Genomic DNA, 25,688 nt, shown 5'->3' with positions numbered 1-25,688 from the left:
TTACATAAATATTTATTTCTCTGAAATTCGGAGCACATGGTGGGGTACTGAATAAACAAATATACAAATAAATACAATGTTCTCTAATTCAATTTCATTGAACAATGTTATCAATATAAATGGGAAGACTTGAATTATATGAGCACCATTCGTTATATAAAAGGACCCTAAATACTATACAGTATATCAAATCTAAAAATTGTCATCCACACTTCTGTGGAAATAAACATTCCATTCACCTGGGCTCTAAGAGACTCGATCCATCGACCCCACGTGTGTGAGGCTGAAGCTCTATCGACCGAGCTGTTGAGTAGTCTTAATAAGGAAAGTTTACAAAAGCAACATCGTGCTGACAAACTGGAATCTTCGACTTTCCCCTGACTACTACTGAATCTCAGAGCAATTAGTGATCTATGTCTGCGTCATATAAATTCCAGTTTGGCAGCAGGATGTTGCTTCTGGAAACTTTCCTTATTATGACTCCTCAACAGCTCGGTCAATAGAACTTTGGCCTCACACACGTGGGATCCGCGGATCGAGTCTCCTAGAGCCCAGGTGAATGGAATATCAAATCTAATTTCATTACAAAAATGAATGGAAGAACGCTGAAAAGCTTTAAGCTAAATCTCACCTATACAGCACTTTATAAGCACACTTTTCATACTGCTCAACACAATGTAGTCATTGTAAACTCTAAGTCTCTCAAATGCAACTCCACCTTATAATAGTCATCCTAGCCTTGTTGAGTATACATTATGTTACGATGCATCAACTATCTTATTACATCATTTATCCGAGCCTTGTTTCTTGCTGCTCTCCTCAACGTACAGCTGCATTCGACACACTTCTGTCCTCAGTGTCTTGAGAGGCACAATGTGTGGGTCGTCAACTTCGGTCTGCTCCTTTTCAGCTTCAACCCATGGAAACTCCTGTAGGGACATCAATTATTTTCTTCAGTTATAAAAAAAAACACAGTTAATTACAGTACTGTATTTTGTAATTACTGTATAATTAAAAATAAATATTTAGCTATGATTTGTAGCAATCAAACTCCGGGCTATCAATACACAAGCAAACAAACTACATATCGAGTCAATATAATATAGGCCTATAATACAATACTTAGTGTTACGACCCTGGGTTCTTTAGTGGAAACCAGAGGTCAAAATTGAGTTATTAAACTTAACTATAGTATAGCTGAACGCAACCCTATGCGTCATTGTCTGTATCTTCCCTGCCAGACGTAAGACTATTATTGTTTCTCAAAGAGCATTTAAAGACTGAGCTGGGGGTTGATTATTAAATAATAACATAGGCACCAACTTTGCTTACTAATACTTTCTAATCATTTGTAAAGTAACAATACGTTGCATAGGGGAAGATCTTTAATGTGCTTAGCTGCACGATCAATTAGGCTCCTTCCGGCACCACGACATGCGGGAGGCCTAGCTGGTCGCTAGGAGCGTTCTTCTCTGGCTGGCGTTCGTGGGGACGAGACCTACTCTGTGGCTGCACCCCTACTCTCCTCCCTTCTCCTCTTACTTATTTCCCTTACCTGAAGTTCCTGTACCATTAAGTTAAGTACGGGGCGTTTTAAGTGTACCTACTCTGGTAGTAAATATTGGTGAGACCTGGGGGTAGTATTTGCCAGTGTTTTGGGTACCCTAAGTGTTGTGTTTTGTGGGTACCACGTGGTCTCACTACCCTAAGCTGCATCCAGCTTCAGTGCTTATCCAGTAGTACTTTACCCTAGCTTGTTCTCAGTGTAAACCTTGTATCCTGTCTTTGTGGACCAAGGCTTTTAACGTAAGATAGGGTGGTAAAGTTATTATTATTATTGTTATTGGTGTGAGTGTATATGGGGAGGTTGTTAAGGGGTTAATAAATAAGTACATGAATTATAGGAGTATCCCTTCTTCCTGTGTGGGAGTGCATTGATCAACCCTTAGACTAACATATATGGTCTAGTAGCAAGGTATTATTACTGTGCATAGTTTATTTTGGGGGCCGGGCCTTTTAGCTCTCCCATATTTGATACTCTGTCTTCTAACTACCCTTACCCCTTAATAATATCAAGTCCCCCATAGCAAGCCCACCACAATACTATTTATAACACTTAGTAATCTTCAAAATAAATAAATATATAAATAAAAAAAACAGCATTAAATGTAATGAAATGCCATTTTCTGCACGAGACCCAGAGGCTTCCCGGACCTATCCGGGCTGATATGAATGTATTAGACCCTTCATATCAGACCCTTGTTGACCAGACCACACACTAGAAAGTGAAGGGACGACGACGTTTCGGTCCGTCCTGGACCATTCTCAAGTCGATTGTGATGAGGAAGTAGATGCAGGTAATAAATAGGCAAGAGAGAGGTGAGGAGCAAGGTAAGGTGTAGTAGAGGGGATAGTAGTAGGAATAAGAACCGAAACGAACTGAAACGTCGTTGTCCCTTCACCTTCTAGTGTGTGGTCTGGTCAACATACTTTAGCCATGTTATTTGAGATATATACAAGAGTTGTTACATTCTTGTACATCCACTAGTACACGTAGCGTTTCGGGCAAGTCCCTGGAATACGATCCCCGCCGCGAAGAATCGTTTTTACAACCAAGTACACATTTTACTGTTGAGTTAAACAGAGGCTACAGTTAAGGATTTGCGCCCAGTAAATCCTCCCCGGCCAGGATACGAACCCATGACAAAGCGCTCGTGGAACACCAGGAGAGTGTCTTACCACTACACCACGGAGACTTATTGTGACTCATCACCTGCATCAGACCCTTCATCAGTCAATGTGCATGGAGTTCTAGGCCTACCGGGGACCACGAGCCAGAACCTGGCCCCCCTCAGAGAGGCACGAGGAGCAATGGCCTATCGAAACCCCCGTGTGGTTGGAAGCATCCTATGTCTGCCATCGACTGGGTCAGGCACCCAGAAAGGTAACCGCTCAAAAACAAACCCCTATTCAGGTTAAAATATTGCTACTAAGAGCCAAACTTGGGGACAGAACTCCCCAAATGAAAACAAGTAAACGAGTATGACATCACCACGTCGCTTCCCCCCCTCCCCGGGAGGGGGAAGGGGGAGCCCCAGACCCCTGCGCCAGCTATCCACACCCCAGTTCTGAGGCTCAATCTCAAAAAACCAGCGTTGAATGTAATGAAACGCCATTTTCTGGGTGAGTCCCGGAGGCTCCCCGGAGCTATCCCAGGCTGATATGCTAATGTCAGACTTTGGCATCAGTCATGTGTATGGAGTTCTTAGGCCTACCGGGGACCACAGCCAGAACCGGGCCCCCTCAGAGAGGCAAGGGGAGCAATGGCCTATAGAAGCCCCCGTGTAGTTGGAAGCATTCTATGTCTGCCATCGACCGGAACAGGCACCCAGAAAGGTAAGCGCCCCAAAACAAACCCCTATTCTGGTTAAAATTGCTACCTAAAACCGAACTAGTGGATAGAACTCCCCAACCGAAAACAAGCAAACTAGTGTGACGTCACACACTGCCGCGCCGCTGTCTGCGCAGCTCCCCCCTCCCCGGGAGGGGGAAGGGGGAGCCCCAGACCCCCCGCGCCGGCTACCCACACCTCAGTTCTTGAGGCTGGATGTCAAAAACGCGAAAAACCGCCGACCGGAGGGAGGGAGGGATGCCGGGGAGCCTCCGGGACTCACCCAGAAAATGGCGTTTCATTACATTCAACGCTGGTTTTCTGGGGGGAGCCCCGTCGGCTCCCCGGAGCTAACTACCCACAGACAGAAAAAGAGGGACTTACCCGGGAGGCGGTCGTCGCTCACCCCTCAACTCGAAGCCGAGACAACTGGCTGCAACCGCCGACCCAAAGCAACACAGGCCCGACGAGGCCCAGGGACATTCACAAGGTAACGAGCAGCCAGGACCCTGTTCGACCGCCAAAATCCCCGCGCCCGAATATCAGACCAAGACATATTCCCAAAGACGGCAGCAAGAGCCGCGAACTTACGAACGTCATGGGCACGGGGATAGACCGCAGGCTGGCTGGACCTAATAACCCTGCGGACGACCTGAGAGACCCGAACCCGCGAACAGGGAAGAAGGGAAACCGGATCAACCCACAGCGCGTCCCCGGACACAGAAGCTGTGGCGCGCAAATAACGGCGAAGCGCTGCAACCGGACACAAAACATGATGCACCCCCGGCCTGACCAACCAAGCATCAACCACCCATGGACCCCTCCGGAACGCAGCAGTCTCATTCTTCGCCAGAAAAGAAGGAGACGGCTGCAAACGAACAAAACTATCACCACGACCAAAAGAGCAGAAACCCCTGCGCCGGAGGAGAGCATGAAGCTCCCCTACCCGACCCCCAGAGGCCAAAGCCAACAAGAAAAGTGCCTTGGAAAAACAATCCTGGACCGAAGGGGCCACAACGAAACGAGGAGATGAAAGGAAAGCGAGCACTCTGTCCAAAGACCAGGACGGCTCAGGCGACGCATGAGCAGGCCGGAGGTGAAACAATGCACGAGACAGCTTGCGAAACGGCGCAGACGTAACATCGATACCGAAAGCAAGCTGAAGCGGCTCCGCCAGCGCCACACGATACGAAGCGACAGTGTTAGGCATAAGATGACGGTCCTGAAACAACCACGAGAGGAAGGACAAGACCACCCGAACAGACAAGGAGCTAAGACGACGAAGACGCAAAAAGAAACGGAAGGACCGCCAGGAAACTTCATACTGCCGCCGAGAAGAAGCCCTCAGGTGGGACACCAACAAGGAGGCCACCTGATCACCATAGAGATGATGATAGACTCGAGTCAAAAAAAACCATACGCGAAGACTCGAGGAGAAGATCGAACCAGCTACGTGACGTACCGGCCCGATCTGCTGAAAGAGGCGGAGCCGCGGGAAAACCCTCGGGTTCGGACACCGAGCAACCAGCGCCTGAAACCAAGGCTGGGCCGGCCACCAAGGGGCCAGAAGGACAACTCTCCCCCGGTAAGTCTCTAAGCGAGTCAGGACCTAGAGCAACAGCCGAACCGGGGGAAAAGAGGTACAGGAACCCCCACCTCGACCAGTCGAGCCGAAAGGCATCGACCCCGACGGCCTCGCAATCGGGGAAGGGCGCCGTATAAACTGGAAGACGCCGCGACCACGCCGACGCGAAGAGGTCCACCTCGGGGCGCCCGAACGTCTAGCAAAGCCAACGGAAGGACTCGTCGTCGACCGTCCACCCCGTGGAGAGGGGAACGAAGCGAGACAGGGCGTCGGCCAAGACGTTGGACACGCCCCGTACGTGAACCGCCAGGAGAGCCAAACCCCGAGAACTCAGCAGACGAGTCACCCGAAGCGACCAACCCCAAAGAGACAAGGACCGCATCGAACCCCCGCGGTTCAGGCAATGAACCACCGGAGAGCAGTCCGAATGGAGCCGAATCGTCGATCCGCGGGCCACCCGAATCCTCCCGAGAGCAAACCACGCTGCCGCGAACTCCCGCACCGTACTGTGAGCTCGACGGAAGGACGGATCCCAACGCCCCTGGCCGGCCTGGTGAGCACTGGTCACAAAACCCCAGCCGAGAGACGACGCATCCGTGTACACATCGAGCGAGGGCTCGGGTAGGCGCCAAGGCACTGAACCCCGAAAAACCCGAAGAGGAAGCCGGTGACGCAGCAACCGACGCAAGTCCCCCGGGGGTCGAACTCTGCGATCGCAAGAGAGGCGGAAGGGGGAACCCCGAAGGAACCAGAACAGCCGTCGAAGCCAAACCCGACCCGGCGGGTAGACCACCATCGCGAAGGTCAGGCTCCCGCACAGCCCCTCGAGCAACCGCCGGGTGACCCGAGGGCCCTCCAGAAACAGACGAAGGCGGGACCGCAGCCGCAGGAGAGACTCCGGAGGGAGAGACAAGGAGGCGGTTCGAGAGTCCCACACGAGACCCAGCCAAGTCCGAACCCGAGAGGGAACCAGATGGGACTTCCTCCAGTTCACCAAGAACCCGAACCCGGCGAGCTGGGAAAGAACCAAATCCCTGGCTAGCAAGCAAGCTGACTGGCTGGGAGCCCAAACCAGCCAGTCGTCGAGGTAGGCCAACACCCGAACACCTAGGAGACGCAAACGAGCCACCACAACCCGTGTAAGGCGTGTGAACACGCGAGGTGCCAGGTTCAACCCGAACGGGAGACAACGAAAGCGGTAACTCAGACGCCCCACTACAAAACCGAGCCAGTCCCTGAACCACGGATGAATCGGGACATGCCAATAAGCGTCCCGGAGGTCCAGGGACACCATCCAAGCTCCCGGCTCCAAGAGGAGCCGAACCTGAGACAGCGTAGTCATCCGAAAGGAGGGGCAATGAACCCAGGGGTTCAGACGGGACAAGTCCAGAATGAACCGCAGGTCCGCGCAGTCCCGTTTCGGAACCGGAAACAGACGGGAAACCCATCTGAGGGACGACGTCGTTTCGACGACGCCCAAGCGTACCCACTCCAAGACGACTCGACAGAGCGCAGGAGAAGAAGCCTGCCCTGCCAGCCCCGACCCCCCAAAGGGGGGAGGGGCCACCCAACGCCACCGCAGGCCGCGAGACACGACCCGAAAGGCCCACGAATCGTGGGACCAGGCGCGGGCGAACAGCGCAAGCCGCTTCCCCATCGCCCCGTCAAAGGGGCAAACCGCGAAAGGGCCGGCGACCCTTACGAGACCCAGAACCCCGCACAGCGCGAACACCGCGCCGACCAGACGAGGGAGGGTCCGCAGGAGGAGCCAACCCCAAACCTGACACCAGAGGCCTACCACGACGAGAGGAACCCCGAGCCCTGGCACGACCTTTCCGGGAAGACCCACCCCGGGACCCCGGAAAACCAACAAGTCCGACATCGGACGACAAGCCGCCGACGCAGCCTGAATAAACTGCGCCACAGCCGACTCCCCAAACAGGAGAGGACAAAAAGGTGAAGAACGCCTAAGAGCCAGAGCCCAAGCAGATTCCACGGAGGAACCCAGCACCGCCTGCCGACACGCCAGACGGGAAGCATAGAACAGGGAAACCGCATCCCGCAAAATCGGCGTGAACAGCTTCAACAAGGCAGCCGACGAATGCGCAGCCGAGGACAAGGTGCCGGACCCCGGGACTGACCCAAGCGTCCCCACATCCTCCACGAGCCAATCCGAAGACAGCTCCAGGAGGGAAAAGAACCGCAAGGCCGAACACAAAAGGCCCCGAGCGCGCAAGTCCTCCGCCACGAGCGCTGCCGAAAGGGAGGGAACCTGCACATGGAGCTGAATAACGCCCACATCGCGGGGAAGGGCAGGGGCAAACAAGCACTCATTCAGGTACTCAAGTTCACTCCCCAGGAAAACCTGAAGCACCGTGGAAGCTTCCCGCCACTCCAGCGTGCGGGAACGACAGAAAGAATGCCAGGAATCCAGACCAAACAAGGGGCAGTCTGCTAGCCAGGACGACTCCGGAACCTCGTAACGGAGCCAGAAAGGACCCGAAGTCCCAAACCTGAACGTGGACGGATCCATTTCCGAGGCATAATCCGGGTCACGCAGGAGGTAAGCTGCAAAGGCCGCTCGCACCACACCAGGTTGGATGCGATAAGCCGAAAACCTCCGGAAGGACGGAACCGACGTACCCGGGGGAACACGGAACCGTACCCGGGGAGGGGCCGACACCAAATCCAACTCGAACGCAGAGGGGGGGAAAGAAAACCCCACTCCTTGTAACAATAAGCCCCGCTCAGTGGGAAGAAAAACCCAGGCGGGGTCCAGCGGGGCCCAAGGCCCCCAAGTCAGCCCCTCCCCAGCCTCGAGGTCTGTCACCACAAGACCCGAGGCCGAGTCCTCTCCCCAAGCCCCGACCCCACAAGACAAGGACGGAGCAGCCGGAAAAGCTGGAGGAAGGGGGGCCCACTGGTCAGACCCTGAAGCTTCGGCCGGGAGACAAGACTCGAATGCCTCTGCCACCCCCCCGGAAGGGGCAACCCCCGAAGCTGCCCGAGTCTCGAGATCAAGTAACCCCTGCTCCGACCCCGAAACCCTCAGACGCTTCGGGGCCGGAAGCAGGGGCGGGGGACCAGAACGAACAGAAGGGGAAGGACGAGGAGGTGCGGACTGAACCAGGATCGAAGCGACCCCCACCCCCAAGTCCGGGTCTCGAAAAGCAAAGCGGGGCAGCCCCGGGGCATCCGGGGAAGCAACCAACCGAGCGCGTTGCAACAGACGAAACCTAGACTGCAACGCACGTGCCGCCTGTACCCGAATAGAATCATCAGAGGATTGGGTAAATTGAGTCACAAGCAAGCAGCAACACTCACAGGACTCAGGGTCGAAAGTATCACCGACCCAACAGGCAGCGTGGCAGAGGCAAAAACAATGAGGGTCACCCTGAGACAAGGGGACCGAGCAACCCTCAAACTCGCACACAGCGAGTGGGGACTCCGGGGTCACATCCATCGGACCCACGCGCCCCCTAGGGGATTCCCAGGGTCCTGAGCGTTTACTTTAAGAGGACTCGCGCTCAGGTAGTCCCAGGCAGGGTGCTGCAAACCGGCGCCCAAAACTACCAAGCAAACTTCTAAAGCTGAACCCCAGGGACGTGTACACTCACGGGGACCTAGCAGGGGGCGCCACCGAGGAGAACAGTGGAAGGGCAAAAACAAACTGAATAAAATGACAGAACCCCCCACCAGGCAAAAACAAAAAGAAAAACAAAACCCCGCAAGAGGACAGCGAACCCCAAGGAACAGAGCCGGCCGCGATGTCGGGAATTACAAGCTGAGCAGCACCCTGCGCCCCTACCAGTGCAAACTGCCTCTTACCTGCCGGTAACAAGGGAGAACAGAACACCCAAGAGCCCAACAGGCGGCCGAAAAACCGAAAGGTAAAACGGACCAGCAGAGGCAGACCCCGAGGAGCCTGTGGAAGGTGGCCCCAAGCCCCAAGGGCAGTACTTACAGGGCACCTAGGGAAGGCAGCCCTAGGCGCATGCAGCCCGAGTACTGAAGATAACTCCTGGCTCTCGCACCCACAAAACTAACACCACACTCAAAGCACAGTGCAGTAGCGACACCGGAGCCAGAGCACACGACCATCGCCTATAGCATCAGCCTCAAGAACTGAGGTGTGGGTAGCCGGCGCGGGGGGTCTGGGGCTCCCCCTTCCCCCTCCCGGGGAGGGGGGAGCTGCGCAGACAGCGGCGCGGCAGTGTGTGACGTCACACTAGTTTGCTTGTTTTCGGTTGGGGAGTTCTATCCACTAGTTCGGTTTTAGGTAGCAATTTTAACCAGAATAGGGGTTTGTTTTGGGGCGCTTACCTTTCTGGGTGCCTGTTCCTGTCGATGGCAGACATAGAATGCTTCCAACTACACGGGGGCTTCTATAGGCCATTGCTCCCCTTGCCTCTCTGAGGGGGCCCGGTTCTGGCCGTGGTCCCCGGTAGGCCTAAGAACTCCATACACATGACTGATGCCAAAGTCTGACATTAGCATATCAGCCTGGGATAGCTCCGGGGAGCCGACGGGGCTCCCCCCAGAAAACGTGAAAAACTGCCAACCAGAGGGAGGGAGGGTTGCCGGGAGTCTCCGGGTCTCACCCAGAAAATGGCATTTCATTACATTCAATGCTGTTTTTAGGGGGAAGCCCCGTCGGCTCCCCGGAGCTACTTACCAAAAGACAAAAACAAGAGGGACTTACCTGGGAGGCGGCTCCCCAATTGAAAAAAGAGCAAACTTTCGAATGTCATGAGCTCGAGGATAGACCACAGGCTGGCTGGATCAATTTACCCAGCAGACGACCCGGGAGACTCGAACCCTGGAACAGGGAAGAAGGGAAACCAGATCAACCCAAAGCATGTCCCCGGCTACCAAGGCCGTGGCGCTCAGGTACCAGCGGAGAGCCACAACCGGACACAACACACGATGCACCTCCAGCCGAACCAACCAAGCATCAACAACCCAAGGGATCCCTCTGGAAAGCAGCAGTCTCAATCTATGCCAGAAAAGGAGACGGCTGTAAACGAACAAAGCGGCGGAGCTGTGGGAAGACCCATGGGTTCGGACACCAAACAAGCAGCGCCTGAAACCATGGCTGGGCCGTCCACCAAGGGGTCAGAAGGACAACTCGGCCCTGGTAAGACTCCAAGGGAGCTAGAACCTGGAGCAACAGCAGAACCGGGAGGAAGAGGTATAGGTAACCCCACCTTGACCAGTCCTGCCTAAAGGCATCAACCTCAACGGCCTCGCAGTCGGGGAAGGCACCCATATATCGGGAGACGCCACGACCAAGCCGACGCAGAAGAGGTCCACCTCCGGGAGCCCGTTCATCCGGCAAACCCAACTGAACGAGTTGGCATCAAACGTCCATTCCGTGGACAGGTGAATGAACCGAGACAGGTTGTCCGCCAGGATGTTGAATACCCCTGAATGTGAACAGCCAGGAGAGGTATACCCTGAGAACTCAGCAGACGTGTCACCCTCAGCGACCAGCCCCAAAGAGCCAAGGACTGCATTGAACCCCCACAAACCAGGCAATGAACCACAGGGGAGCAGCCGAATCGTCGATCCGCAAACTCTTGCACCGTGCTGTGGGCCAGATGGAAGGACGGACCCTTGGTCGGCCTGGTAAGCACTGGTCACAAAGCCCCAGCCAAGAGATTGCTCATCCGTGGACACATCAAGCAAGGGCTCGGGTAGGACCCAAGGCAATAAACCCCCAAAACCCCGAAGAGGAAGCCAGCGACGCAGCAGCCGACGCAAGGCACCCGGAAACTGACCCAATTGCGAGAGAGGCAGAAGGGAAGTCCCCGAAAGAACCAGAACAGCCTACGAAGCCAAACTCGACCTGGTGGGCAGATCATTACGGCAAAATTGAGGCTCCCGCACAAACCCTCGAGCAACCACCAGGTGACCCGGGAGCCCCCCAGAAACAGGCAAGGGCAGGACTGCAGCCAAAGCAGAGACTATGGAGGGAGAGACAAGGAAGTGGTCCAAGAGTCCCCCACAAGACCCAGTCAAGACTGAACCTGAGAAGGAACCAGATGGGATTTTCACCAGTTCACTAGGAACCCGAACCCGGCGAGCTGGAAAAGAACCAAATCCCCGGCGAGCAGACAAGTGGACTGGCTGGGAGCCCATACCAGCAAGTTGTTGAGGTAGGCCAGAACCTGAACCCAAAGTACACAGACGAGCCACTACAACCCGGGGAAGGCGTATGAACACGCAGGGTGCCAGATTCAAGCCGAATGGAAGGCAACAAAAGCGATAAGCCTAACGCCCCACAACAAAAACAGAGCCAGTAGTCCCTGAACCCCGGACTAAGCGAGACATGCCAATATGCATCCCGGAGGTCCACGGACACCATCCAAGCGCCCGGCTCCAAGAGAAGCCGGACCTGGGACAGAGTGGACATCCGGGGCTGGCAGGTCTCCCCTGCCAGCCCCAAACTCCCCGAAAGGGGAGGGGCCCGAAGTCAAAGTGACCAAACTCCATCGCAGGCTACCAGATATGACCCGAAACGCCCACAAATTGTGGGACCAGGCATGGGCAAGAAGTGTGAGCCCCCCCCCCCAACCCCCCGTCAATGGGATGAACTGCGAAAAGGCTGACACTCCTGACGCAAAATCAACTTACGAGCAGAGCGATCACCACACTGACCAGTCGTCGCCGGTTCCAAAATTGGCACCACTGGCCTTGGCATCTGAGAGGGAGGGAACCTGCAAGTGAAGCTGTACAAGCCCAACATCCCGAGGAAGGGCAGGGGTGAACAAGCACATACTGAGGCGCTCAAACTCGCTCCCCAGGTAAACCTGTACAACTGTACAGGTTTACAGGCTTCTCGCCTGTACAGGTTTACAGGCTTCTCGCCACTCAAGCGTGCGGGACCAACAGAACGCATGCCACACCCCCAATGAAAGGATAGGATTGTCTGCCAACCAGGACAATTCTGGAACCTCGTAACACACTCAGTAAGGAAAAGAAGAACCGAACTCGAAAGAAGCAGGAACCATTATCGAGGTGTAATGCGGGTCGCGCAGGAGGTAAGCCGCAATGGCCTCCCGCACCTCATGAGATGGGATGCGGGAGATCAAACACCTCTGGAAAGAAGGAACTGAAGTACCCAAGGGAACTCGGAACCGAACCCGGGGAGAAGCTGACGCCATATCAAATTCGTAAATCAGAGGACTAGATGAAACGGAGTACATGCAAGTAACATCACTTGCAGAACTCCAGGTCGAAGGAGTCACCGACCAAACAGGCAGCATGATAGAGGCAGAACAGGTGATTGTCACCCTGAGACAAAGGGACAGAGCAACCCTCAAACTCGCACGAAGCGAGATGGGACCCAGGGGACGCATCCATCGGACCATTGAGCCCCAGTGGGGTTATCCAGGGCCCTTAGACACTCTGCTAAAGGAAGCCCAGGCAAGATACTGTTAACCAGTGCCCCAAACTACCAAACGAACTGCTAAAAACTGAACCACCAGGACATGTACACTCACAGGCACCTAGTGGAGGACCACCAATATAATAGGTACCAACACCAAGGGACAGACCCCCCCACCAGGCAGGAAAGACAAAAACAAAATAAAAACCCTGCAATAGCACAACGACACAGGCGGAACATAGCCGGCCGCTGTATCATTGTGAAAACAAGCTACATACTACCTTGCGCCCCCTACCAGTGACGAAACTACCTCCTAACCGGAGACAAACAGTGGTGCATGAAACACCCCAGCTGATCCCAAGAGCGGGTAATCACCAAGCACCAAAAGACTTCAGCGGAGGTAGCCCCCAAGTAACTTGTGAAAGATAACCCCCAAGCCATAAGGGCAGTACTTACAGGGCACCTAGGGAAGGTAACCCTAAGGCGCATGCAGCCTGAGTACAGGTGAAAATACTCCTGGCTCGCACACCACTACTGGGACAGGACCACACCACTAGGCACAGCACTGAAAAAGATGCAGAGCCAGAGTTGCACGACCGTCCAGGTCTCACATCAGCTACAGAACTGATGGTGTGGATAGCCGGCATGGGAGTCTGGGGAGATGTACAGACAGCGGGGTGGTGACGGTTGTGACATCATGTTCATTTGCTCGTTTTTCGTTTGGGGGAGTTCTGTCCAACAGTTCGGCTTTCAGTAGCAATATTTTAACCAGACAAGATTTACTTTGGGGCCCCTACTTTTCCTGGGTACCTGACCCGATAGATGGCTGAAATAGAATGCTTCCACTCATATGGGGGTTTCTATAGGCCATTGCTCCTCGTGCCTCTCTGAGGGGGCCGGGTTCTGGCTCATGGTCCTTGGTAGGCCTAAAAACTCCATTCGCTTGACTGATGCCAGTGTCTAATACATTCATATCAGCCTGGATAGCTCCGGGGGAGCCGAATGGGCTCCCCCCAGAAAAAATATTAGAAAGTTTCCTTTTGCAAACAGAGTGATAGACGGTTGGAACAAGCTAAGTGTGACGGTGGTGGAGGCCAAAACCATCAGTAGTTTCAAAGCGTTATACGACAAAGAGTACTGGGAAGACAGCACACCACGAGAGTAGCTTTCATCCTGTAGCTACACTTAGGTAATTATACACAGGCTGCCTGTTCCCAACAAAATGAATTACAGTATCATTATCAAAACATTTTGGTTTTATATGATGATTTTGGGGGTCTGAGAACATTTTCTCTATCTACACCTGTAAGAAATTTTACAAACACCTTTTTGGAATGCATATTGTTTGTAATCTGATCCCATTCTAAAAGCACAACCAAATAAAACAACAAGGCATTATCTCACCTGATACTCAGGCCCTGAACTCATGGCGCCTGGTACATGTTCAGGAACGTGGATATGAATGGCAAAGGAGCAGCCTGGGGGCAATGGCTGCAGGAGGGAGTCACTGATGCTCAACTTGAGGCAAAAGGCTCTCAAGGCCTCTTCCATACGCAACAACTGTGGATCTTTCCTGTAGGATTAGTGAAAGCATTTAATAAATCTCCTATTTAGGGTAAATGTTACCAGGTACCACATACCTAGAGGAAATATAAATCAACCTAACCCCTATAACATATCACTTGCTAAACTAAAACAAACTTGTCAAGTATTATAAAATTACATGTTGAAGCATTTAAGATATCTAAAAACACACAATTTAAATAAAATTGTAGTCTTTTACTGAGAATGGGTCCTTTGGTTGCTCTCCTAGCCAGAACCATAGGTCCACCCAAGTTGATGCCGACACACATCATTGATTTGCAATGAACCAACACTGAGGATTGGCTTGGCACTGCTTGGAATATTGTCAACAGACATCCCTTGCCCCTGACGACGATAATTTTTACTGCCCCCACAACATTTTCCCTGTTGGGTTAGAGGTCACTCTTCAGACGGGTGTTCTTTACTGTCATTTGGTAGCAACTGTTTCAGCCTCCTTTCGATATGAAACTTACAAGATGTTTAACCCTTATGGTTCACTCAACTAGGGAAAAGGGGTCACTTAATTAGCTTCTGTGTCTGTTCCTAGGCTTTGGATTCCCTATCTCCTCATGCTACGGGTCCTAGAAAACTTGAGTCTTGCCTTTTGAAGACAATGAAACAACATTGTTGGCTTCAAGTTCAGTTCCTCCTCTCTCCACTAGAGGTTTTGTCCTTCCAGCCTAAAGTTGGTTCATTATGTCCCTCTTGGGGTCAATATTTTGATACTTCTGTCTTGTCTTCCTTCAGTACATGCCATGTGGGTTTCCTGCTGCATACTGGGGTCCAGGAATCTACTCTGGACTCAGATCACTTTCAGTTGGGTATGTGTGTCTCTCTTTGTTGCAGTATATCTGGCCTCTAGGTACTGTGCACTGGGAAAGTTCTTGAAATTGTCTTATTTTGTTTGTGCCTTTTTTCCCCTTCCTACAGTTAGCTTGTTTATGGTATTTTACACCAAGTGCTTAAGTGCCTCATCTCCTGTGGGAAGTTTTCCTTTCGCTGCATCTGATTGGAGGTTTTTGAGTTTCAGTCTCTGGAAGGCCTCTAGGTCTCTAGAGGAGGCCTGGTCGAGGACCGGGTTTTGTTCATTGGGAAGAGGGTTTTCAGTTCCTCTTATTGTGGCTTTGAGTGCAATTCATTATTTCTCTTCTGGGCCTCACTCTTATATGATCACTTCAAGGCCTTCCACCAATCATTACATGCAGAGTTTCTGGAGGGAGATCTGTCATCTCTACAGGAAGCTGCTGGTAGATTTTCATCCAATGTCTTAAGAGCCTCCTCTCACCACTAGTGCAAGGTGACTTTGAGGGATCTCCAACTGTGTACTGCACTTAGTCTTGTTCCATTTCTGTTTTACTACTGACATCCTCTCTAATCTTGGCTTTTTATGAAAATGAAGAATATATCTAACACAAGAGCTTCCTATTGGGTGGCTCACGCGGAGCCTCTTCACCCTTCCCCCTTCACCCACCTTCAGCCTCGATATTTCCCGTCATCTCTTCATTAAACTTGGTTTGGCCATTTTCCACATACAATACATTTTTTTTACATTTTCTGTTAGAACCTACCTGATCTCTCCCTTAGTGTGTTAAACTTTTTATGTTTGGATTAGATTCAGTTGTTCCTTTCTTTAAGAATCTTACTTTCTAGACATTGTTCTTACTCACCCTAGTCTCTAGATGTCTGGGTAAGTGAGCTTCATATTCTTACAAATTTGGATTATCACTTTCAGCCATAGAAACATCTTTCTGCATTTCCATCCTAACTCTAGCTTCTTAGCAAAGAATGCAGTATGCTGTTTCAAAGAGGACCCTATCTTGATTCGGCCCAATTTGGTCCTTTGCTCGAGCTCATCATGCCCTCTGTCTTATTGCTACCTTGCACTCATATCTTCTGGCTTCTCAACAGACAGAAGTAACTTGTCTTTCTTATTTCACGTTTCAAGTGTTCGGCTGGTCATCTTGAAAGCACCCTTGACTGGATTTAACTTTTCTCTAGAACCTCCCTATCACCAGTATGATCCGACAAGGATATTTGAAAATATTCCAGTTAAGCAGGTACAAAATGTCACCCAAGCTGGTATGATCATGTCTAATGGGACCACAAAGGATCTTGGTCCAGGGAGCATCTGAGCATCTTGCTCAGGAAGAGCTTTCCATATTCATTCAAAGCCTAATTTGTTATATACTTAATGCAGGAAAAACAATGTAGAAATTCTCACAAAATTTAATTACAACCAAATTTTACATTTTAAAATGTCTAAACGAAACATGAATACTTAAACATACTTGATATCATGAGGTTTAGTTGGCTGCTGCACAATTTCAAACACAAATTTCTCAACAGGGACTCCCTCTGTTGATAGCACTGCCACAACAACTTTTTCTACCTCACCCTTCTCCAGAACAGGACGAATTGAGCCCACACACTCGCTAATGTATGACCGCAGCCCTGGGTGAGTACACATCTGAAGAAAACCAATATACAGTATTACAGTATTTATAAACACAGTACTGTATAGTATTATATGGTATAAAATAGATGCTTTACTCTCCCTCCTTCCACAATATCCCTAGGAATTTCCCCTTCAACATAGTGCCCACATAATACAAGCCCAGTTAATGAGTAGGAAGACTTAAAACTGAGCAAAGATAAAGCTTACATTAAAATTTATTTCACTTACAAAGACTGAATAAAATTTTAAAATTTTCCATTTTATTTTATAAATAACACATTTATGGAATTTCCTGTTATTACTACTATTGTATCAATGTTTTACTGGCAAACATTAACAAAATTGTGTGTTTAGAGTCTTGCTCGATAAGCTTGATTGTTTGCAAAATATTAACAAGTATAAGGCAAATAAGATGGAAATACACATTCTTGGTTCCTAACTAGCAACATCTCTTCTGCTACCCGACACCTTGGTTAGTTGTTCAAGCCTCTAGTGGTATTCAATGTAGCATGAAAGATAAGGCATTAAACTGCTTAGAAAAGTATATACTGTCACACATCTTCAATATACAAATTATAAATGGAGTATACAGCTACAGAGGTATTAGTATAAAAACTCATTTGGCTACCATGCTGCATATTCCACAAATGTCTTCAGTTTTGGGCTTACACACTATTAGATGAAATCAAATTAGGTGAGGATATATAATGTTAATTAACCAAATTTGGCTTAGAATTACTAGAGCGCAGGTGACTACCATTCTTATGAGACAGCAGAGCTTATATTAAGGCACAACCAAATGTTATACTGTACAATTAATCAGACAAATGTTACACATTTCAATGCATAATCATTTTAATAAAACCAGAACAATCAAATCTAACCTAAGAGTATGAACATAGCAAAGACAATTTTGTTTACCTGTACAGGGATGCTGTACTTCTTCCTTCTTTGAAAAACAGATTGAGGATAAATTTCCCTGGTGTAGAGTATTAGGTTGATAGCAACCTCAAGGAGCTCCACAACTATGTCAGCTGACACTGTACCGGTATTAGATCAGATATAACTCTTTTAAACTTCATTAAATATCTTAAGTATTAGCCTATTTATCACCATGTACTTATCACCCTTTCAAAACCAGTTACAGATTTTAAGTAAATATCAAAAGAAAGCACTAAGGTTGCATAATTCAATATTGGTTACAGAATGCAATACAGAAATATTGATATTCTTATGTAAGATATACAGTATGTATATATTTATAACTACTGAATATGTATAAGAGTACTTGAAGAAGTTTTTATCAAATTTAACTAATAACAACAATTACTTACCAGAAAAGTCCATGTCTGCTTGCCTTATATTCTACTGTAACACCACAAAATCATCCATTTTCCCTGCATATTGCTCTATATTGTCCGAGTTGTTATACTTGCACCACGTGACACGAGTTATTCGTCCATTCATAAGACAAACTTCAAGTTACTCTGAAACACCATAATTGTTTTTTTACTAAAATGCTTATATGCTTTTTGCCCGAAATGCTATGTGTGCTAGTGTTTTTACAAGAATGTAAATTCAACTTAATTTCTATATTCTCTGTTAACCCCCAATGTACCATCTTGTATATATATAAATAAATAAATAAATAAATATAATAATTTTCTACCGCACCCCCCCCCCCCCCAAGTTAAACTACTGAGCCTCTCCATGATACAACCCCACAACAGTTGCCTAACTCCTGGGTACTTATTTACTGCTAGGTGAACAGAGGCATTAGGTGACAGGAAACATGCCCAACCATTTCTGCTCTGCCCAGGAACCACACTCAAGATCTTCCCCCCCCCCCCATTGAGAAATGTGAATGAAACCGTCACAGTCTCCGTGGTGTAGTGGTAAGACACTCGCCTGGCGTTCCGCGAGCGCTATGTCATGGGTTCGTATCCTGGCCGGGGAGGATTTACTGGGCGCAATTCCTTAACTGTAGCCTCTGTTTAACGCAACAGTAAAATGTGTACTTGGATGAAAAAACGATTCTTCGCGGCAGGGGATCGTATTCCAGGGACCTGCCCGAAATGCTACGCGTACTAGTGGCTGTACAAGAATGTAACAACTCTTGTATATATCTAACAAAAAAAAAAAAAAAAAAAAAAACTTTATTACAAGCAAGTGCACAAGGCATAGGAATAGAATATACAGTACCATTAGTTTGTGTTATTCTGTTGTGCTAAACTTTAGATACATGGTCTCTACGAAGTATATAATTTTCCACATCAGCTGCACATCAAGAGATATAATTTCTCACTGTCAGGGACAAGATGACTACTAACCTATAATAGGGAGGCACAACACTATGTACCTAAAATAGGGAAGCAGCACACTGCTCTGTACATTTATTAGGGAACCAGCATACAGCTCTGTACCAATGTTTGTTAATAATAAAAACAAAAAGGGTAAATAGCTACCACCTACTCTGCCCAAATTCCAACATACACTGCTTCTACACTTCTCTTCCTTACGAAACATGCATTGAATGGCTTCTCTCCCTCCTCTCCTACATTCTTTTCCTGTTCCTGGTGGAATTGTTGGTTATTCCTCCTTGTGTTAAAAGCTACGAAGTTTAATTTGCTGTGGCAGCACGATCTTTTGTTCAGGTGGTGAAGAGTGTTGTTGGTAAGGCGTCAGGTGGGTCGCTTCTGGCCCGGTGCCAGCTCTACATTTTCTTTGGTTTGCGACTTCAAAATTACACAGTATTTTTTTTTTAACAAGCCTAGGTACACACAGCAATGTGCTGCTACACTTATACATGAGAGATTACACAGTGTTGATCAAAGACTAGCTGTGAATTCATCTAACATTCCCATCTCACAGGATGGATGGCACAGGATGGATTTTGTTCTCAACTCATTTTATTCTTTATGCTCAATTAGTATTAAGCTTTAGTCATTTAAGTTTATCATGCCCGAAACGCTTTGCGTAATAGTGGCTTTAGGTATTGTATGTACTAGCCCTATCTATAAATCCATCACTCTTTGTAAAATCTCTTGTATGTATGTACCTTACCTAAATAAACATTTGATTTGATTTGATTTGATACATGGAATCAGGGGAGAAAACACCTGTGTAACGTACGATTATGTTACGTTATTGAATAGATTAGATACACAGTTTTTAGTGGGTTTTCATATTTATTTAGTAGTCATGGATGCAGCAGTGTCGTGGACGTGCTGAGTGTGGCCGGAGACGCGGAGCTCTATATATGAGAGAGCGAATTGTAGCTCGATGTGGTCCTAGTCTGCTGCCTGTTCTGTGTCGAAGCTGTAGCGTCTTGTAGACGATTAGAACTGCATACGCCGATTGCTGCATTCTTGACTATGAAAATTGTACTGTCGGCTATTTACTTTGTAGCGAGGTAATCTTATAATCGCTCCATTATCTCATTATCTTAATAGCATAACTAATAAGCACTAATTACAGAAGCTACAATCCTTTCCCCAATTACAGGTAATACTCTTCTCATCTTGTTGGAGGGAGCTGAGGTGTCACCATATAAGCAAGCGATATGAGGAATAGCAAACTACTATCTGGTCACCATTTGGTCCGGGAGACATCTCCCGTCACGCAGGGTGCAGTCGCACCTCCACAGATCTCCAGTATCATCTATTGATACTGGTGATGGCTCAAAAGGGCCACCACTTACGAGCTATTCATGCCTGTGCCACCTTTTGGGTGGCTTCATCTTCATCTTAACACATTCACAAGGGAGACATCTCCCGTCATGCAGGGTGCATTCGCACCTCCACAGATCTCCAGTATCAGCTCCTGATACTGGTAATGGCTTAAAATGGCCACCACTTACGGGCTATTTATGCCCGTGCCACCTTTTGGGTTGCTTCATCTTCATCTTAACACATTCATAAGGGAGACATCTCCCGTCATGCAGGGTGCATTCGCACCTCCACAGATCTCCAGTATCAGCTCTTGATACTGGTAATGGCTTAAAATGGCCACCACTTACGGGCTATTCATGCCCGTGCCACCTTTTGGGTGGTTTAATCTTCATCAATCAATCAATCAATCGAATAGCAAACAGTACAATTTCTAGTCAAGAATGTAGCACTTGGCGTATGCAGTTCTAATCGTCTACAAGACGCTACAGCTTCGACACAGATCAGGCAGCAGACTAGGACCACATCGAGCTACAACGCTCTCCCACATAGGGCCGCGACTCCGGCCACACTCAGCTCTCTGCTCTGCTCCAAGCTCCGTCTCAACGTCCACGACACTGCTGTATCCAGGACTACTAAATAAATATGAAAACCCACTAAACACTGTGTATCTAATCTACTCAACAACGCGGGCAACTCCACCAGGTGTAGTGGTGTTGCCGCACGTGCGAGGTGTTGCCGCACGTGCGAGGTGTTGCCACACGTGCGAGGTGTTGCCGCACGTGCGAGGTGTTGCCACACGTGCGAGGTGTTGCCACACGTGCGAGGTGTTGCCGCACGTGCGAGGTGTTGCCACACGTGCGAGGTGTTGCCACACGTGCGAGGTGTTGCCACACGTGCGAGGTGTTGCCACACGTGCGAGGTGTTGCCGCACGTGCGAGGTGTTGCCACACGTGCGAGGTGTTGCCACACGTGCGTAGTGGTGCTGCCGCACAAGGGTGCTGGTGCAGTGTTGTTGCAAACTGGGGATGATCAAGTGGACCATCCAGTGAACTATTAGTCTATGAAATTTGACAAGGCTCAGTGCAATTATTCAGTGTTAGAAAAAGAAACATTGGTGCTAGTGTTAGCCTGTCAAAAGTTTGAAGTATATCTCATGGCTAATATAGTGGAAGTGTATATGGACCATAACCCACTAGTGTTTATCCATCAGATGAAAGAGAGAAATAAATGGATCCTCAGGTGGGCATTATACCTGCAGGACTTCAATCTAACCATAATTAATCTACTTACCAGGTCGGCTGAACGTGATAGCTGATGCGTCATCCCGGTTGCCAGAGTAGCATACATCTGAGCAACAGGAAGCCACGAACCAACTATCATGTTTATTTTATTTTTTAAGTTCTCCTGTGACATTAAATATTCCTTGTCAAAATAATTATTTCCCCTTTTTGTGTGTCTTTCTTTCAGAGAAATTTTGTTTGTTTTTAATTTTCTTTTATTGACTACTTTTTCTTTGTACGCTCTTACAAATTTTATTTATTTTATTTTATTTTATTTTATTTATGCATATACAAGAATGTACATAAGGAATGTGAGGATACAATTATGGTAATTACAGTCTTGTAAAGCCACTAGCACGCGCAGCGTTTCGGACAGGTCCTTAATCTAAGAAAATTTTAAGGAGGTAAATACTTGCAAAATTATAGACAAAAAATGATAACAGATTACATGAAATGAAAAAAAAGATGAGAGAAAATTGTAGGTACAGTATATTAAAGCACATAGGTAGCTAAGATTGATTGCAATGACAGCTTGAATGGTAGTTGACAAAAATTGGTAGTCACAATACAGCATATGGCTAGCACATAAAAGAAGACAGCAATGAACACAATGATAAGGTTGTTTGAAATTACATAAAAATTAGGAGATTGGGTAACACTAGGTACAGAGCAAATTTAAAGCTCAGTGTAGTACTGATAGAAAATAATAGGACTACAATTCTAGTAGCCACATTTTTTTCTCTGAAGGGGGGAGGAGTGTTATGACCCTGGGTTCTTAATTGGCTCTGCCAGGAAACCCCAGGGTCAGATAAGGTTCTTTTATATTCATGCTATTTAAAACGATTCTTCGCGGCAGGGGATCGTATTCCAGGGACCATAGGATTAAGGACTTGCCCGAAACGCTACGCGTACTAGTACTCACCTAATTGTGCTTGCGGGGGTTGAGCTTTGGCTCTTTGGTCCCGCCTCTCAACTGTCAATCAACTGGTGTACAGATTCCTGAGCCTACTGGGCTCTATCATACCTACATTTGAAACTGTGTATGGAGTCAGCCTCCACCACATCACTTCCTAGTGCATTCCATTTATTAACTACTCTGACACTGAAAAAATTCTTTCTAACGTCTCTGTGGCTCATCTGGGTACTAAGTTTCCACCTGTGTCCCCTTGTTCGTGTCCCACCCGTGCTGAAGAGTTTGTCTTTGTCCACTCTGTCAATTCCCCTGAGAATTTTGTAGGTGGTTATCATGTCTCCCCTTACTCTTCTGTTTTCCAGGGATGTGAGGTTCAGCTCCTTTAGCCTTTCCTCGTAGCTCAATCCTCTCAGTTCCGGGACGAGCCTGGTGGCATACCGCTGAATCTTCTCTAACTTTGTCTTGTGTTTAACTAGGTATGGACTCCAGGCTGGAGCTGCATACTCCAGGATTGGTCTTACATAAGTGGTATACAGGGTTCTGAAAGATTCCTTACACAAGTTTCTGAAGGCAGTTCTTATGTTGGCCAGTCTAGCATATGCCGCTGATGATATTCTTTTGATGTGGGACTCTGGGGACAGGTTCGGTGTGATATCAACCCCCAGATCCTTCTCTCTATTTGATTCTTGCAGGATTTCCCCTCCCAGATGATACCTTGTGTTCAGCCTCCTGCTCCCTTCGCCTAATTTCATCACCTTACACTTTCCAGAGTTGAACTTCAGCAGCCATTTTCTAGACCATTCCTCCAGTTTATCCAGGTCATCCTGTAGTCTCTGTCTATCTTCATCCGTCTTGATTCTTCTCATAATTTTTGCATCATCAGCAAACATCGAGAGGAATGAGTCTATACCCTCTGGAAGATCGTTCACATATATTAGAAACAGGATGGGTCCAAGTACTGAGCCCTGTGGGACTCCGCTGGTGACATCTCGCCACTCTGATGTCTTCCCCCTCACCGTTACTCGCTGTTTCCTGTTGCTTAAGTACTCCCTTATCCACTGGAGCACCTTCCCTTTTACTCCTGCCTGTTGCTCCAACTTTTTTAACAGCCTTTTATGGGGTACTGTGTCGAAGGCTTTTTGGCAATCCAGGAAAATGCAGTCGGCCCACCCTTCTCTTTCCTGCCTAATTTTCGTTGCCTGGTCATAAAATTCTATTAACCCTGTGAGGCACGATTTACCATCTCTGAACCCATGTTGGTGGTGCGTTACAAAGTTATTTCCCTCCAGATGCTCTACGAGCCTTTTCCTCACGATCTTCTCCAGCACCTTGCATGGTATACAAGTTAAGGAAACTGGCCTGTAATTCAGTGCCTCTTGCCTGTCACCCTTTTTGTATATTGGGACCACGTTAGCTGTCTTCCAACTAGTGACTATACAAGAATGTAACAACTCTTGTATATATCTCAAAAAAAAACAAAAAAAAAATCTCATGCAGGGAACAGTCACTTAAGTATTTCGGTAGTAATAGGCCCTGACTGTTAGGGATTATGTGTGGGTTCTTGATTAAGTAAATTATAGAACATTAATTGATAGGTTGGGTTATGTAAAAGGGATATTTAATTAACAATATAAGACATATTCAAGGTGTCAGGATTAAGTACTACAGATGTTAAGTGTAGCATGTTTTGAGCAAATGCTCTTTTGTTTATAATCTTGTAAATAGTAAGTTATGTACCAGGGGCCAGATTCACGAAAGCACTTACGCAAGCACTTACGAACGTGTACATCTTTCCTCAATCTTTGACGGTTTTAGTTATATTTATTAAACAGTTTACAAGCATGAAAACTTCCCTTTCAACTGTTGTTATTGTTATAAACAGCCTCCTGGTGCTTCGGAGCTCATTAACTGTTTAATAATTGGAAACAAAGTCGCCAAAGATTGAGAAAAGATGTACAGGTTCGTAAGTGATTGCGTAAGTGCTTTCGTGAATCTGGCCCCTGATACCTTGTGGTTGTTGTTAGTTAACAAAAAACTATGTTTTAGTTAGTTTAGCTCATTTATTATGCACCCCATACCCATCTTGTGGGCGGTAGTGGAAAGGGTTACAGAGGCACATAATGGGCTCAGGGACTGAACCCCACAATTCATTTAGCTCAGCAAGTTACAATCTTGATGAGCTAGTTACAAAATTCAGTATAAGTCGTCACATCAACAATGGGTTCGAGATCGACCTCAAGTACAGGTTCTAAATTAAGCAACTGACATATGTGGAGAGCTAGTGTCAAAATTGATATGTTTGTCCTGCACACCGCCCCCCATCCAGTGGGCAGCGGAGAGCTAAGTATATTGTGTTTGGCTAGATAAGAGTAAAGCTGCTTGTAGATTACTTTTTCAAATATTTTTGACAAGTTAGGCAGGATTGTTATAGGTCTGTAGTTGTTAACATCTGTGAGATCACCACATTTGTGGACAGGCGTTACTCTCGCTTTTTTTTAGAATATCTGGAAAGGTTTGGAGTTCAAGTGACTTGTTGAAGAGCAATGCAATAGCAGGGGCTAAAGATCTGGAGGCTTTTTTGTAAATTAAAGTTGGTATCTCCTCAAGGGCACCAGACTTGGTTTTAAGGGAAAGGATTATCTCATTAACGTCACTGGAATTAGTAGGCTTTAGGTACAGAGACTGTGGATAGTTACCTGTAAGATAGTCCTGAACATCAGTACAGGAAGATGGAATATCATTTGCAAGGGATGACCCAATGGAAGAGAAGAACCTATTGAACTCGATAGCAGAATCAGAGGCTGAAAGCTGACCATCGTTATTGGACAGGAGTATTGGTTTGTTATTTAAAATCTTCTTTGATCCCAATATTTGTGAAATTGTGCTCCAAGTTTTTTTAATGTTGCTCTTTATTTGGGTAAATTTATTTTCTGCGGTTGGAAGAAAACGCTCACAGAGTGGAGGACTTATTTTATTTTATAATAATAATAATAATAATTAATTATTTAAATACAAATAATTAATTAATAATAATAGTCATCATTAATTATTAAATAATTGATAATCCTTAAATGAAGAAGCATAATAGCTCATTATAACGAATAAATAGATGATTAAAGTGGAATTAATTATGGTGACTAATAATGATTAGTGAATAACCATAAATTAATATACAGAATAAAATTAATGGATAGCCGTTATAATGATCAAATACAATGAAGAGAGATCTCTAATTGAAAGTTGCAAGATTGAATTTACGGTAATTCCAATTCTTGGTATTCTTGGCTTATCACTTTGGGGGTTCCGTCGGAGCACCCCCAAGGTAACACAAATTCGTTGCAAGATGGAACAAATGTCCCCAGCAAACTGCTTTAGCATCTTCCCTTGGAAAGTAAAACCGGGGAAGCAGGGTTTCCCGG

The 25,688-nt window shown here is 47.6% G+C and overlaps 1 protein-coding gene across 7 annotated transcripts; it reads right to left on the bottom strand.

Moving 5' to 3' along the window:
- PolZ2 (DNA polymerase zeta subunit 2) lies at nt 1-21,385 on the bottom strand. 7 transcript variants are annotated; one of them, XR_011222130.1, is made up of 7 exons: nt 18,878-19,101; nt 17,740-17,892; nt 17,327-17,445; nt 16,239-16,417; nt 13,771-13,939; nt 632-929; nt 1-239 (listed from the first exon to the last, which is right to left on the bottom strand). XR_011222130.1 is itself a non-coding variant. In XM_045760952.2 (6 exons), the coding sequence occupies exons 2-6, from the start codon at nt 17,750-17,752 to the stop codon at nt 786-788; spliced, it is 624 nt and encodes a 207-aa protein (XP_045616908.1). In that variant the 5' UTR covers nt 17,753-17,892; nt 21,367-21,385; the 3' UTR covers nt 1-785. The 7 variants fall into 7 exon arrangements, 6 of the variants coding, with proteins under 6 accessions (XP_045616908.1, XP_045616906.1, XP_045616904.1 ...); XM_045760952.2 differs by lacking the exon at nt 18,878-19,101 and adding an exon at nt 21,367-21,385 and having other exon boundaries at nt 1-929; XM_045760950.2 differs by having other exon boundaries at nt 1-929; nt 18,964-19,115.
- Nucleotides 21,386-25,688: the final 4,303 nt, after the last annotated feature.

This window comes from Procambarus clarkii, chromosome 45, assembly GCF_040958095.1.
Source record: "Procambarus clarkii isolate CNS0578487 chromosome 45, FALCON_Pclarkii_2.0, whole genome shotgun sequence".
NCBI lineage: Eukaryota > Metazoa > Arthropoda > Malacostraca > Decapoda > Cambaridae > Procambarus > Procambarus clarkii.
This window is presented reverse-complemented; position numbering and strand designations above follow the sequence as displayed.

Coding starts and splice junctions, on each gene's coding strand:
- PolZ2 (XM_045760952.2), bottom strand. Junction 13,940..16,238: donor ACTAAACCTCATGATATCAA/GTATGTTTAAGT, acceptor CTAATCCTACAG/GAAAGATCCACAGTTGTTGC. Junction 930..13,770: donor GTTCAGGGCCTGAGTATCAG/GTGAGATAATGC, acceptor ATGTCCCTACAG/GAGTTTCCATGGGTTGAAGC.